Raw genomic sequence first — 14,408 nt, 5'->3', positions numbered from 1 at the left:
TAGGTAAGTCATAATTTTCATAAAAATATTAAAATAATTTAATTTAAATATTTTTAATCGTCACTATAAAAAGAATTAGATACACTCATTTTTGCGAGTAATGATTGTTGTTTTCTTTAAATGTTTTTTATATTCAATTTATTGGTCTATTCTTTTACATTGCAAATTTTTAATCAACACATTCTAACTAAGGATGAGCATTTGGACCGAAACCCGTGACCCGCCCGCAACCCGGACCTGCACGACCCGCCCGTCGCTTAAACGGGCCGGTTTACGGTTCATAAAATTCGTGGTTCTTGGTTTTCGGTTCGGGTCGGGTCAAAACCGTGGGTTGCCGGTTTGACCCGGCAAAACCCGTGAATACCTTAATATGTGGGTGTAAGTGATATTTGGGCTAAATATAGTTGGGTTTTTCATAAGTTGACTACCAAGTACCAAGTCCAACGTGCAGACATAAGAAAATATGCCATCTTCGACGTTTGTAATTTTTAATTCCATGACTCCATGCTTTATCTTCTCCTTGTAAGACTCATCTTCGACGTTTGTAAATTCATATATATTCATGTGTATATAAGCGTATATATATGTATATATACAAAAGAAGGAGGAAAAGCAAACTATGTGTCTTCAATAATAAGGATGTAAAGAAAGGAATATCTTGAGTGTGAAACTTGAGTAGTTGAGTGCCATTTGAATCCATCGATGGAGATGTAATGTCAAGAATATGGAAATGGAGCAAACTATTTTTATAATTAATAGTGTGAAGTAAATGAATGATGAATGTACACGTTTCACTCTATCACCAATTTCCTATACCAATATTAATTATTTATTAATTTATTTATTGTTTATTTACTTTGTGACAGCCTGTTACACACTAGTTCACCACCTTTGAAAATCACGAGTACCCACATGTATATATCTATAAGTATAATAATGAATATAATATATTTTATAAGTACAGATAAAAGAATATATAGAGCCTCCCTATCCCCTCCACCACTTCCGATAAGTTGCAGGCTACACCGCACATCATCACGTATTCACGTCCGATTTTAGATCCCATAAAGCTCAGTTTCCATGCCAAACCCAGAAATTAGTTTCTTCTCCATCATCTTCATTTTCAGCCCAAAAAGCAGCAACCATCTATCTAGAAAGTCATTTTCGGGTCACCCATAAAAACCCGAACCGTCTAAACCCGGATCCGAACCGACCCGCCCGTGGGTTCAACGGGTCGGGTCTCGGTTCCATTTTTCATGCATTTTTGGGTCACAGGTTTTGACGGTTCGGGTCGGGCCGGGCCGGTTTTGAACCCGTGCACATCCCTAATTCTAACTATAAATTAAAATTTTGAAAAATCAATTTAATAGCCATTAATTACAGGATTTTCAATTTTGGTTAAAAAAATAAATTTTTATCTAAAATAAATAATTTTAAGATCCATATAACATTTGAAAATTAGGTAAGTCATAATTTTTATAAAAATATCTATATATACATAATAAATAAATTAAATATTGTCAAAAAATTTACGAAGATGACACGTAGGATAAATCATATGTGGCATTGTTGGAAGAAAGTTTAAATTAAGGTGGATGGCCTAAAAATCCTAGCATAACTACTCTTTTAATAGATATATAGTTATGTAGGTATATATCAAAATTCGGTTCAGTTCGGTTAACCGCGGGTAATGAATATTAAAAATCATAACCGAACCGTTACACTTCGGTTTTTTTGTTTTCGGTTTTTTTGAATTTCGGTTTTTTCCGGTTTTAATTTTTTCTGTTTCGGATCACGCGGTTCGGACTGATTTTTCAGTTTTCCGGTTCATTTATTACACGCCTACTTCAAAGGTCCAAAACTAATATGCAAGATGTGTAATATAGCTATTGATTAGGGACCATTTATACAAAATCTCTAAATATCTATATGAGAGATGTAAAAAATATAAGAAAATAACATCCAAGAAAACCCTAAACCCCCCAAATGAAACATTTCAATCATCTTAATTTTCGATCCAAACACTCATTTTGACATAAAGATCAAAACTTTATTATAAACCAACAAAAACCCAGAAATTAAAATCACAAAAATGGCATTCAGATCAAAGGAAATGGTGAAAAAGATTATGAAAAATATTGGGGGTGAAAAGAATTTGAATCCAGGAGTTAAAGAATCACTGAAAAAATGTTTGCCGGATAGTAAGGTGGTTATGGGTAGGGCCCACCGTGGAATCTTTGCTGGCCGCCATATTCAGTTTGGTAATCAAGTTAGTGAGAAAGGTGGAAACAAGTTAGTACTCACACTTATCTTTCATTTTTTTTTTTGTATAATATATATGTGTATATGTATGTATGTATATATTATGTATATGTATATTTGTAAACATTTTTGGGGCAGCCGGGGAAAGTGGTTGAAAAACTATTAAGCCGTGTAAAACCGAGTCAAACGCGGAAAACTTCCTATATTTACCCGTTTATGTGTATATACATACTATTAGTTGAGGATTTTGTATTGCAATCTAAATGCTTGTATTATTGATCATGTTGGTGGAAGTGTAAGTTATTGAGTAGAATCATTAATTTGTTTGTTTAAGTTGTGTCTAGACTCTAGAGGCTGCTAAGTTGTTTCGGGTTTTGCCTTTTATCAGAATTGTAATCGGGTGTTTATAGCTATTAACTTATTGTGTTTTCTGAATGGCGGACTGTAGATTGAAGTATTTGAATGTGGATAGTGGATGTGCTTTAGCAGTTTAGCTTAGCTTATTTTTAGGGAGCACACACTTATTTTTAATATACCGCGGGTCTTAGGACACACATTTGAAAATATCCTCTCCCAAACACCCTTTTTGTGGATTCTTAATTCGAGTATTAAGTTAGCAAGCTAATGTTCAATCCCCACTCTCTAATTCTGGGGGTAGCTTTCATGCTTATAGCTATGTTGATTCCGGAAGGAGACTTTGTGAATATGGTTGTTAGGAATAAAGCTGTACACACACACAATAGGAACCAGAAAAATAACAAGAATGAAGGACACGAGAGATTTAACGTGGTATCTCACACTAAACTTTGTGAACTAATCCACCGGCTGCAACTAGAATGTTTTATTAAAGCTTTCTGCCTCTCACTCCCATGATGAGGAATTACATGTACATAACAATATATTTATAATAGATAGATTAGGGTTAATGACTTAATTCCCAAGTTACCATGTAACCAGGCCTAAGTTAATTAAAGGGCCTGCTGTGACTTAAGTTGTAAGGCATGCTGCCTTAACAGCCTTCTAAACTGGGCTTGCCTATCAAGTCTCCATAAACCCAACAATGGTCATGTTTCCCAATATGGGTGGACCTTTCCTTAGTGGGCCGCTGGGTCTGTGCAACTTTGCAATTTATATACTTGGTTCATTGTAGACCATATAAAGTAAGAGGTTGGTTACTTTCAAGTTTTGTAATTCATCGGTCGAGTAGTGAAACAGGCCTCTAATAAGATGCTTTCCATAAAAGATCAAATACGAAGCCCACCTCTTCTTACTTAACTTTAGATCAATTTCGAATGTAACAAAATGTTAAAATGTAGTAATCACTTGTGACAAATGTGATCCCATTAGTCCATTACTGTGCATTCATGAACAAAAAAACTAAAGGGATCCCATGTTAAATCAAGTAACAAGAGGTGGCAATTCGACCTATGCACTTATGAATGGGCTATTGTGGGTTGTATAATATCTCTGAGTCAAGAGATTAAATGAAATAGGTAAAGTGGGCTGAAACTCTGGAAGTTGCCCAAAGAGTATTTCTAATGCATACAACATTATAAGTGTATAACCTCCTTTTATACAAAAAATAATATCACTATTTTACGAGTAGTAAAGTAAGACTTTGTATTATTTCACCGTTGTCAGAGTATTATTATTTGCATTGATAGAGTTATTTTATGCTTTATTTTTTTATACATCTTATTATTTTTATTGTTGATACAAGTTATGTTTAATATAGCTTTACGTTTTGTTGTCTTTTTTAAAATTTAGGTTTGAAGATTTGAAGTATATGTATTTGTATTACACTAATACTACTATATATTATTTGTATCCGTGACTTTACTATAAAAAAACGTATTTCGCGGCAACGCGCGAGGCCGCGAGTAATACTTTGCAAAGAGTTTGGGCCCAAAATCGCGTGGGACTGGACTACCTGTCCAAACATTTCGGCATGCCATGTGTTTTTAATCTGTCATATCGAAAGAGGAACACAGACAAAAAGAAAGTTTGAATTTTCCATAGAAATATGGCTTCCGAGGTGTTTAGGGTTGGTCACTTTAGACTGAAAGTGCTAATTATTTGCTTAAACTTTAAGAAGGTATCGAACTATTTAATATTAAGTGTACATTTCTAATAACATTAGCCAAATGCCTGCACGATGCGACGGTGAGATCATAGGGGGTGATAGGTCGTAGGGGATAGGTCGTAGGGGTGATCTATTTGACGAGCTCCGCCCTTAGTCGTACAGGCTCCAAACTCGGATTTAAAAATTCATCGAAAGTATATCAAATGACCTCTATAATGAAAGAGCTTAAGAACACCCATATAATTTTTTTATGATTTATTGATGTACGGTTTTTGAGATAAAAGATTTTGAATGAATTAGAGGAATAAAATGATTTATGGAGGAGAGAAAAAAATGAGTGGTTGAGATTTGAGGAGAGAGAGAAAAATAATTTTAATAAGGGTATTATGGGTAAGTTAGGTGAAGAATTTTAAATTGATGAATAAATGGGAGTGGTATTTTGGGGTTTTCAACTACTTAAAGTTGAAAATTTTGGAGGGAGAATATGTTTTATAAGGTAGTATAGATATAGATATAGATAGACAAGCAAAAGTACCTGCGCGTTGCGGCGGTGATATGATGGGAGTGATAGGTCACAAAGTGTGATAGGCCATAGCCCATAGGAGGTGATAGGTCATAAAGTGTGATAGCCAAATGTCTTAGCCGTATAGAGACCGCCTTCGGATTTAAAAATTCGTTGAAAATATATCGAATGACATCCCTAACGAAAGAGCATGAAATTTTAAAAACACCCATATAGTTTTTATAATTTATCGATGTACGGTTTTTGAGATAAAAGATTTTGAATGAAGTAGAGGAATAAAATGATTTATAGAGGAGAGAGAAAATATATTAGTGGTTGGGATTTGAGGACAAAGAGAAAAATGAGTGGTTGAGATTTCTTCTAAGGGTGTTATGAATAAGTGACAGGCGTATTTTGGGGTTTTCAACCAATGGAGGGAACAAATGCTTTATAATGTAGTAGAGATAAGAAGAATTAGTTTTTCAAAGAATGTTTGTTGCTGTTTATCAGTCATAAAAATAAAGAATAAGCAAATCCCAAATGGCCTTAGTATCTTCATTCTCATTTTATAAGTTTAGCAATCGGACCCATCTAGTATAAATTTCTGTCTCTGCTTATTCCAAAAACCCTTTGGTATCGTCGGTCTAATCATATAAACTAACTTGTATCACTTTCAAAAATTAAATTCGTGCTTGTTTGAAGTTGGGCTTCTGTATAACCCATTTTCCTCTGAATTTGGGCTTCTTTAAAGGGCTGATATGATTCTCATTAGAATATGCTCCTTATCAACCCACACCAAGTATTGCTCACACATGCAACCTAGTGACCTACTCCTAAACTACCATTTCTAATGAAATTAGTTACAGTTCCATAGTGTTTTCACTTTGGGACTTCTAGTGTGACGTGTTGTTCCGGTTTGGTTATTTATTACATCAATGGTAACTTTACATTTAGGCGTGGCTGATTATTAGCATCTAAACTTATAGATTAATATTATATGGCAATAACTATCGAACCGTCTCCATAATTGGTGGCCTTTTTATAGTCAAAAGTTCATCACATTCATGAACGTATAATTGCCTTTTTTAGTTTATGCAAAATTTCCCCTTTCATATATGTAGTAGGTCCAGAGTTAAAATTGTACTTAACATCACAGATTGACCAAAAGACACTCTGCCAGCATAGGTGAGGATGATCATATAAACTTAATAAGTTACGTAGTGAGATTGTGTGACCATATCACAATCAGCTGAAACTACACCAATTTGGTTTAATGTAAACTACATGAGCGGATGAGCCCAACGAACACACAACTTTTTATAACTCCATCCGCCCCAAATTAAATGTCCACATCGTAAACACCAAAGATGACATATCTTAACCGAAAAAACCCCTATTTGTACTGTAGTTGGCATACTCGAAGCAGGTTAAGTTATAGGTAGGTTGCCCGGTGGTCCTAATTGGTGACGAGTGTTAATGAACTTTATTCCACTCTATAAATTATACATCATATCAAACCACCCTTCAAGCATTATCACAATCCTAACAAACTGATTCAGATATTCATCATCACTTTCTCTCCCCAATGAAAATTAATCATCTCCTGGTTTTTGCACTTTTTCCTGTAAGTATAATAATTTTTCATCGTTCTTAGATTTTGGGTAGTTTAAAACTCTTAGTCTATAACTCTATAATATGTTTCTTGAAACCAAATGGTCAAAGAAAGTTTTAACTTCGGTTTCTTGATCTTGTGTTACAAACAACAATCACTGTGCACAAGCTACAAGTATTCTTAGAAGTGTTTCTCTAACAACACTGCATCCAGTTTGGCGTCTTGCTATCCCTCGTATGCATGTACATATACATATTGCTGTATGCATTCTGACAAATGTTCATCAACGACTCGTTTTGATAGACATGGTTATCTTTTATGCGTATAAACACATAATCAAAAACCGTTTTCCCAAGTTGCCTCTCGTCTAAAACTTCTCACATGTATACGTCACTGAATTTGTAACAAAGTAACATATATACATGGGCAGAAGCTTGGCATTATGAAATTTAGGATCTTCTGAATGTTTAGTGTTTCATTTGATCCTCGCTAGCTAGTTGTGTGTGCATATGTTCGACTATTTTTGTAGTAATTTTTAATGTTTCATTAATTATTGATTGGTTATTAGGTAGCACTTGCGGGAAGTCATGCAGTGACTCCTGAAGAGTACTGGAAGTCTGTTTTGCCAAACAGTCCTATGCCAAAAGCCATTGTGGATCTTCTATATACTACAGGTTGACCATTGTTTTGTAATATCTTAACTGTTCCGTTTTGTTTGTAATATATACTTAAACTAATTTTGGAAATATTTTTGTTGATTTACAGAACAGAATGAGGAGAAAGCCGGAGTCCAGAGAGGAACTAACATGGGGATGGGAAGGGGTGGTATAGGTGTGCAAACTGGAAGACCAGGGAGGCGGACAAATGTTGGTGTTGGAAGAGGCGGTGTTGGGGTGCATACGGGTCCCAAGAGGAGGCCAATTTCTGTAGGGGGTACATCCAACACGAAATCCATTTGTGTACCACTACGCTGCCTTTGAGGATCAGCTCAAGAATAATCCAAATGTAGCTTTGTTTTTCTTGGAAAAAGACTTGCATCAAGGCAAAGAAATGAATTTGCATTTCATAAAGTCCGATGACCAAGAGGCAATGTTTTTACCTAGAGAAGTTGCTGATTCGATACCCTTTTCTTCAAAGAATCTTCCCCAAATCTGCAATGTTTTTTCAATTAAGCCTGACTCTATGGAAGCAGAAAATATGAAACAAACACTTAACGAATGCAAGGCCAAAGGCATTGCAGGTGAAGACAAAATTGTGCGACTTCACTAGAATCCATGGTCGATTTCAGTACTTCAAAATTAGGTAAGCAAGTGAAAGCATTATCAACAGAAGTAAGGGCTAGATCAAGCATTACTACTCTACAGAAGTACAAAATTAAATTATACAAAAAGCTCATTGCAAAGAAAGCAGTGGTTTGCCATAAGCAAAACTACATGTACGCTGGGTTTTATTGCCATAAAACCATAAGTATTCAAGCATATGCAGTTTCAATGGCTGGTGCAGATGGTACTAAAGTTAATGCAGTGGCAATTTGCCATACAGACACCGCAAAATGGAACCCAAAACATTTGGCGTTTCAAGTGCTTAATGTGAAACCAGGAAGTGTTCCAATTTGTCATTTTTTGCCTGAAGATCATGTTGTTTGGGTTCCATATGAATAAACTTAGCCAGAAAAACACACATACAATGTGTGAGTATATGTGGCTTCAATAATCTATAAGGTTGATCAGTTGTGGGACTATTTAGTAACGTATTGTTGCAACTTTTTTTTTTTTTTATTTTTATATCATAATGTAACGTCAAGATATAAATATATATACTGTTTTCTTAGGCAGGTGCCTATAAAAGTCTTGCTGTGGGTCCCTAAGCTCCAAGACGCTAAATATCAATGGCACCGAGCGTCTACATGGCTGTATCCAACGTAATTTCTCCTGGAAGAAGTTGGGAGAAGCTCGAAGTGGGACCGGGAGTGGGGTAGTGAGATAAGATATAGAAATGTGATCGTGAGAAGTTCCGAGAAGCTTTTCTTATGGGTGATGTGGCGCTGAGTAGGCAAGCAAGAAGTTCCAAGAAGTTATGTCTTATGCTATCCCGCCTTAGTAATTTATATGCATTATATAATGTTAAACTTTAGTAAGACAAAACTTTTGCATTAACTTTGAAACATCCAAATCTCTTCATTCAGCTGTCCTCTCTGTAACTTATTAACCGAAACTGCCGAACATTTGTTTGCCCAATACTAGCCATCGATCACTGTAAGAAATCTCCTAAAAGCTTGATGAATAATCACTGAGATCCTTCTCACTAGACCATTAATGGATGGGCTTCTCTCCTGGGCCGACTATGACCGGACACCAAGAAAACACTTCAAGTCGATGTTGCTTTCCAAACGGATTTTTGGGTTATGTGAACAACCCAAAACAGGGTTTGCTTTGACCAGAAGCTATCATTGATGAAATCATTCTTCCCTATTTTAACTGGATCACTATTCTCTAATAGAGGAAAAGATGTAAACTCAAATGGGTTCATTTAAATAAACATATATAAATGGAGGTTTTCTCTATTCAGGTTACCCTGGGGAAGGTAAGTTTTTTTTCTCAGATGTACGCGGTTTACCAGGGTATTTTATAACCATTGCTGAACCTTTCTCTGGCCCCCTCCAAGATATTACCTAGCGCGCATGAACCTCATATCTTTTATAAAAATGTCCAAGATGCAAACCATTAAACCACTTTGGAGGTAGTTTTATGATACACATATACGTATTTTTATTAAGCATGCAATTGCCGATAGATCATAGATAGGCGAGATAACATTGGACATATGCATATGTATGTATGAACGAAGACGCGTCAGTTAATCATTACACACATATAATTAAAGACTGCATTTATTTCTTAAATTTACAAATATTGCAGATTAGCCCAAACAGAACATTATGATGAGGAGTTGACCAACACATAATACATACATACACACATACATTGATACATACACATACATACATACATACATACATACATACATACATACCTGTATGCAGACAGAGATACAAACATATATAGATAGATAAGATGTTTTCTCATGCCGAGTTTGTTGTTGTTCGTGGAACCCAAACAACATGACCCTCTGGTAAGTAATGGCAAACTGGAACACCTCCCGGTTTCACTTTAAGCACTTGAAATGCCATATGTTGTGGGTCCCATTTGGAAGTATCGATATGGCAGACCGCCACAGCATTCACTTTGGTATCATTTTCACCCACCAAAGAAACGGCGTATGCTTTAACGTTAACTGCCGCATGGCAATAAAACACAGCATACGCGTAATTGAGCTTATGGCAAACCACGGCTTTATTTGTAGCCAGCTTTCTGGACCCTTTGATTTTGTACTTGGAAAGTGTGGTACTACTTTCTTTAGTATTCACCTCTGTTGTTATCGGTTTTACTTTTTTACCTAAATTTGTAGTACTAAAATCGACCATGGATTCTAAGGATGTGGCACAATATTTTTCCTCACCTTCGATTCTTTCCTGCTCGCATAGACTAAGTGTACGCTTCATGATTTCGGCTTCTACTGAAAATGGTTTAACTGAGAACATGTTGTAAATTTGAGTAAGATTCTTTGACGAAAAGGGAATCAAATCAGCAATTTTTTGGGGTAAAAGCAAAGCTTTTTGGTCCTTTGTTGTGAGATGTATCTTGATTTCTTTGCCTTGATCCAAGTCGTTTTCTAAGAAAAATAATGCGGCGTTAGGGTCATCTTTTAGGTGATCATTGGACGGCTGCTCTTTGGATGCAGAATAAAGTAACGGAAATTTGTCAGGCTGATCTTTGGATGTAGAATAAAGTAACGGAAATGTTTCAGGCTGATCTTTGGATACAGAATAAAGTAACGGAAATTTGTCAACCTGATCTTTGGATGCAGAATATAGTAACGGAAATGTTTCAGGCTCTTTTTTGGATGCGGAATAAAGTAATGGAAAGGTATCACGCTGATCTTTGGAAGGTTGATCTTTGGATGCAGAATAAAGTAACGGAAATGTTTCAGGTTGATCTTTTGATGCAGAATAAAGTAACGGAAATTTGTCAAGCTGATCTTTGGATGCAGAATATAGTAACGGAAATGTTTCAGGCTGATCTTTGGATGTGGAATAAAGTAACGGAAATGTCTCAGGCTCTTTTTTGGATGTCGAATAAAGTAATGGAAAGGTATCACGCTGATCTTTGGAAGATTGATCTTTGGATGCAGAATAAAGTAACGGAAATGTTTCAGGCTGATCTTTGGATACAGAATAAAGTAACGGAAATTTGTCAACCTGATCTTTGGATGCAGAATATAGTAACGGAAATGTTTCAGGCTCTTTTTTGGATGCGGAATAAAGTAACGGAAATGTATCAGGCTCTTTTTTGGATGTTGAATAAAGTAATGGAAAGGTATCACGCTGATCTTTGGAAGGTTGATCTTTGGATGCAGAATAAAGTAATGGAAATGTATCACGCTGATCTTTGGAAGGTTGATCTTTGGATGCAGAATAAAGTAATGGAAATGTATGAGGCTGATCTTTGGATGCAGAATTAGAAAATGTGTTTTCTTTATTATGTAATTGATCTTTGAATGCTTCGGGAAGATCTTTAAACTGATCCTTAGCTGATGATGTTGTGTAGGGGTCGACGTTTCTATATATTTGTGGATCTAAAAGTTCCTTGATCGCTTTTGGCATACGAATGTCTGGCAAAACAGACTTCCAGTAATCTTCAGGAGTCACGGCATGACTTCCCACAAGTGATACCTGGTAAAAAATAATAAACATTTACAAATATATCAAATCCAAAGTAACCAAAAACATGTACCAAGAGAAAGAGTGATTATATTAATGCCTAAAAAGCAAGAATACACATATGCAGGATCGAAACATGCACCTATATATATGTTGCAATCACATAATTACATTTGTATATTACAGTACGTATTTTTTTTAGTATCTATAGCGAAAAGAATATTTTGTAGTTTAAACGTATTCCAAATTAATTTACTTGTTGCGACACAAAAGTTCATTGAGCCAAAAGGAATTTCGACCACTTTGTAAAAGTGATGATGAGGTTTTCCAACTTATCTAATTCTGTTTGTTATATATATGATGTTATAAATTTAATAGATAAACATGAATGATAGATCTCATACTTTTGTTCATGGTAGGGGTAAAAACAAGTACTCGGTAATTCGGTGCTACAAACGTATGGGATCAATAAGTCGCACTTTACTTTTCTTATATATATGCTTAACTTTTGCAATATTAAGTGTACACAAAACTTAATTATATATGTTTGCATGCATTACAGGTGCGGAGATTTCTTTCTATAACTATATATACATAAAATTATTATATGTTTGTTATATTTGTCATACATCTATAACTTTGGATAAATAAAAATAATATATCTCTTAATAAAGACCGATTATTGTAAAATATTAAAGTAAAACAACTAGGATAAACTTTTTACCATGATAAAATTTATTGATTCATAAAGATTTCTATAATGCATAATGATTTTTAATCAAAAGAAAAAAATTATTTTTATTTGTTTCACTTTAATATTTTAAACCAAAACCTTTTTTATATATCCAAAATTTTAATAAATTCTCTATTTTTATTCTTAAAATCTATTTTCATTTTTAAAAACATTTTACTCATACCAATATTTAAAATTAAAACTTGAGACAATCAATCGTTGATGGTTGGTTGGAATTTTCTTCAAGTATGGAAAAAGGTTTGTAATGACACTTACATAAACAATTGTGAAAACTAGGAAAAGATTGAACATCATTGGAGAGAGATTGGAAACTGAAAGTGAATTTGATTTTACAATGCTTGATGAGTGCACTTGAAACGAAGAATTTATAGAGTGCGAGATGGATTGATTTTGTCAATATATATATACATAGAAGTGGTAGGGCAGGAGGCATTGGTTGATTACATATATATTAAATATATTAGTACTATAGATTTTTAGAATTTGAACGTGGAAAATTAAAATTTGAAACGTGGGAATTCATTTGGACAGTTTGATGATATACGTTAGTAAGTGTCGGTAGCGTAATTTAGGAATTGTGAAAGTATCATTTGTATATGCATGATTAATTCAAACAGATTAATTAACTGCATATCGGCTAACCCATATCAACAATAGACTTTTCAATGGATAATCATATCTTTTTCAGTTATTTATAGCCTTAAATCATCAAACGGATATCAGATATATTATACAAACTTAAGTTCACAAGATATTAGGTAGTTGCAAGTGTAAGTATGTCTTTATCTTTAAATAAAAAGAGGTAAACAACTTTGTGTATTTCACCTTTGGGTAGAAATAAGACTGTTTACAACTCACCTTCCATATATCTCGTATAAAGTTGTTGTTGTAGGCAAACAATTTTGTGGGTATTTCATGAAACCCAAAAGGGGCATGGAAAATTTTACATGGTACAATGCGACGGTGTTGGTGATAGCAGAAATGTGGTGTTGGCGACGGTGTAGTAGTGGCAGTGCTGGTTCGTAGAGGTGGTGGCGTCACAGGTGGTGGCAGTTTGATTATTATCGTAAAAATAATTAATGTAAAAAGGGTGGTGTGGTTATTTTAGAATTAATGGGTTTATGTTGTAAATTATTTTATTAAGGGTATTATAAGTATTAAGGGTATTATAATTATTTTATTAAGGATATTATTAAGAGTCGAATGATCATTTCGTATAAGGACATTTATATGAGAGAAAGTGTGTTGAAAACTGTTAGAAGAGAGAATGTAATAATTTTTATAAAGTAGTAAAGATGAACATGGAATTGGCGACGTCATATTTATCATAATTAAGATACAATCCCACAAGCTTCGATTTTTATATGGTTCCCGAAAGTACAATACGTGTTTCGTTTGAAGTTTAATATTATTGTATTTTGTAAAACAATGATATTATACAATTTATTATTTTTTATTCATATTTATTTTAATGAACAACTCCTTTTTTTTTAATTCATTATTGTTATTTGCTCATTTTAAAAATTATCGTTTGCCTTAAATGTTTCATGAGATTAGTTGATGATCACATATGTACTGACAATTATATGAGCATATGTATGTAAGTATTTTGTAAATGTTAATGATCACATGTATACTGACAGTAATATGAACATATGTATGCAAGTAATTTGTAGATATTGATGATCACATGTATATTGACAGTCAGGGACGGTCTCACAATGGGGGCAGTGGGGGCAACTGCCCCATTCCAATTTTGGTACAATGTAATTTTTTAAAGGAATATTTGAAGTAAATAAATAGAAAATACAACAAATGTTACCGTCGTTGTCGTAAGCTTCTTTTTTGGAAGTACGTTACTTATGTTTGAAGCATTAGCTTTGAGATAAATTCTCTATTGGTAAAGTAAAAATCTTGAGTTGTTTTCATTTTTAATAGAGTCGAAAAGGAGAGGTTGAAAAGGGCGAAGATTCTTTTAAATTAAAGTTTACTTGAGGGGTAAAGTTGGAGGGTTAATAAAGAAAGTGTTTTCTTTAGGGATAAGTATATGAGAACGTAATGAACTATGCACGAATGTTTATGTTGCATAATTAACTACTTGGACGTTTATTGTTTGTAATGAACTTTCATATCCTGGTTATTGGATGTACCTCAGTATATGTGACAACCATAAAAGCTGTCACTTGTAAGTTTTTGATTGGTCGAATACATCCAATATCCTAGATTTGAAAGTTCATTACACACAATAAACATTCAAGTAGTTCATTACACAATATAAATATTCGTGCATAGTTCATTACATTCTCAGGTAATTATCCCTTTTCTTTATTTGGGTAAAATGTATTATACATTGATATAGTATAGCTATATGTGAAAATGCTATTTTTTCAAATTATTAATATAATAGTCATCACA

At 34.1% G+C, this 14,408-nt stretch overlaps 1 protein-coding gene and 1 pseudogene across 3 annotated transcripts; one reads left to right on the top strand and one right to left on the bottom strand.

The window, feature by feature from the left end:
• The first annotated feature begins 1,973 nt into the window (after positions 1-1,973).
• LOC122582219 lies at positions 1,974-8,208 on the top strand (annotated as a pseudogene).
• A 1,125-nt stretch (positions 8,209-9,333) lies between these two features.
• LOC122581934 (BURP domain-containing protein 9-like) lies at positions 9,334-12,353 on the bottom strand. 3 transcript variants are annotated; one of them, XM_043754261.1, is made up of 3 exons: positions 12,249-12,353; positions 10,699-11,251; positions 9,334-10,599 (listed from the first exon to the last, which is right to left on the bottom strand). In XM_043754261.1, exons 1-3 carry the CDS (start codon positions 12,285-12,287, stop codon positions 9,542-9,544), a joined length of 1,650 nt encoding a protein of 549 aa, XP_043610196.1. In that variant the 5' UTR covers positions 12,288-12,353; the 3' UTR covers positions 9,334-9,541. The 3 variants fall into 3 exon arrangements, with proteins under 3 accessions (XP_043610196.1, XP_043610195.1, XP_043610194.1); XM_043754260.1 differs by having other exon boundaries at positions 9,334-10,952; positions 11,010-11,251; XM_043754259.1 differs by having other exon boundaries at positions 9,334-11,251.
• Between the last annotated feature and the right edge of the window lie 2,055 nt (positions 12,354-14,408).

Source organism: Erigeron canadensis, chromosome 9, assembly GCF_010389155.1.
Source record: "Erigeron canadensis isolate Cc75 chromosome 9, C_canadensis_v1, whole genome shotgun sequence".
NCBI classification, from domain to species: domain Eukaryota; kingdom Viridiplantae; phylum Streptophyta; class Magnoliopsida; order Asterales; family Asteraceae; genus Erigeron; species Erigeron canadensis.
This window is presented reverse-complemented; position numbering and strand designations above follow the sequence as displayed.

Coding starts and splice junctions, on each gene's coding strand:
- LOC122581934 (XM_043754259.1), bottom strand. CDS start 12,287: ATGATGTTCAATCTTTTCCTAGTTTTCACAATTGTTTAT. Junction 11,252..12,248: donor TAGTTTTCACAATTGTTTAT/GTAAGTGTCATT, acceptor ATTTTTTACCAG/GTATCACTTGTGGGAAGTCA.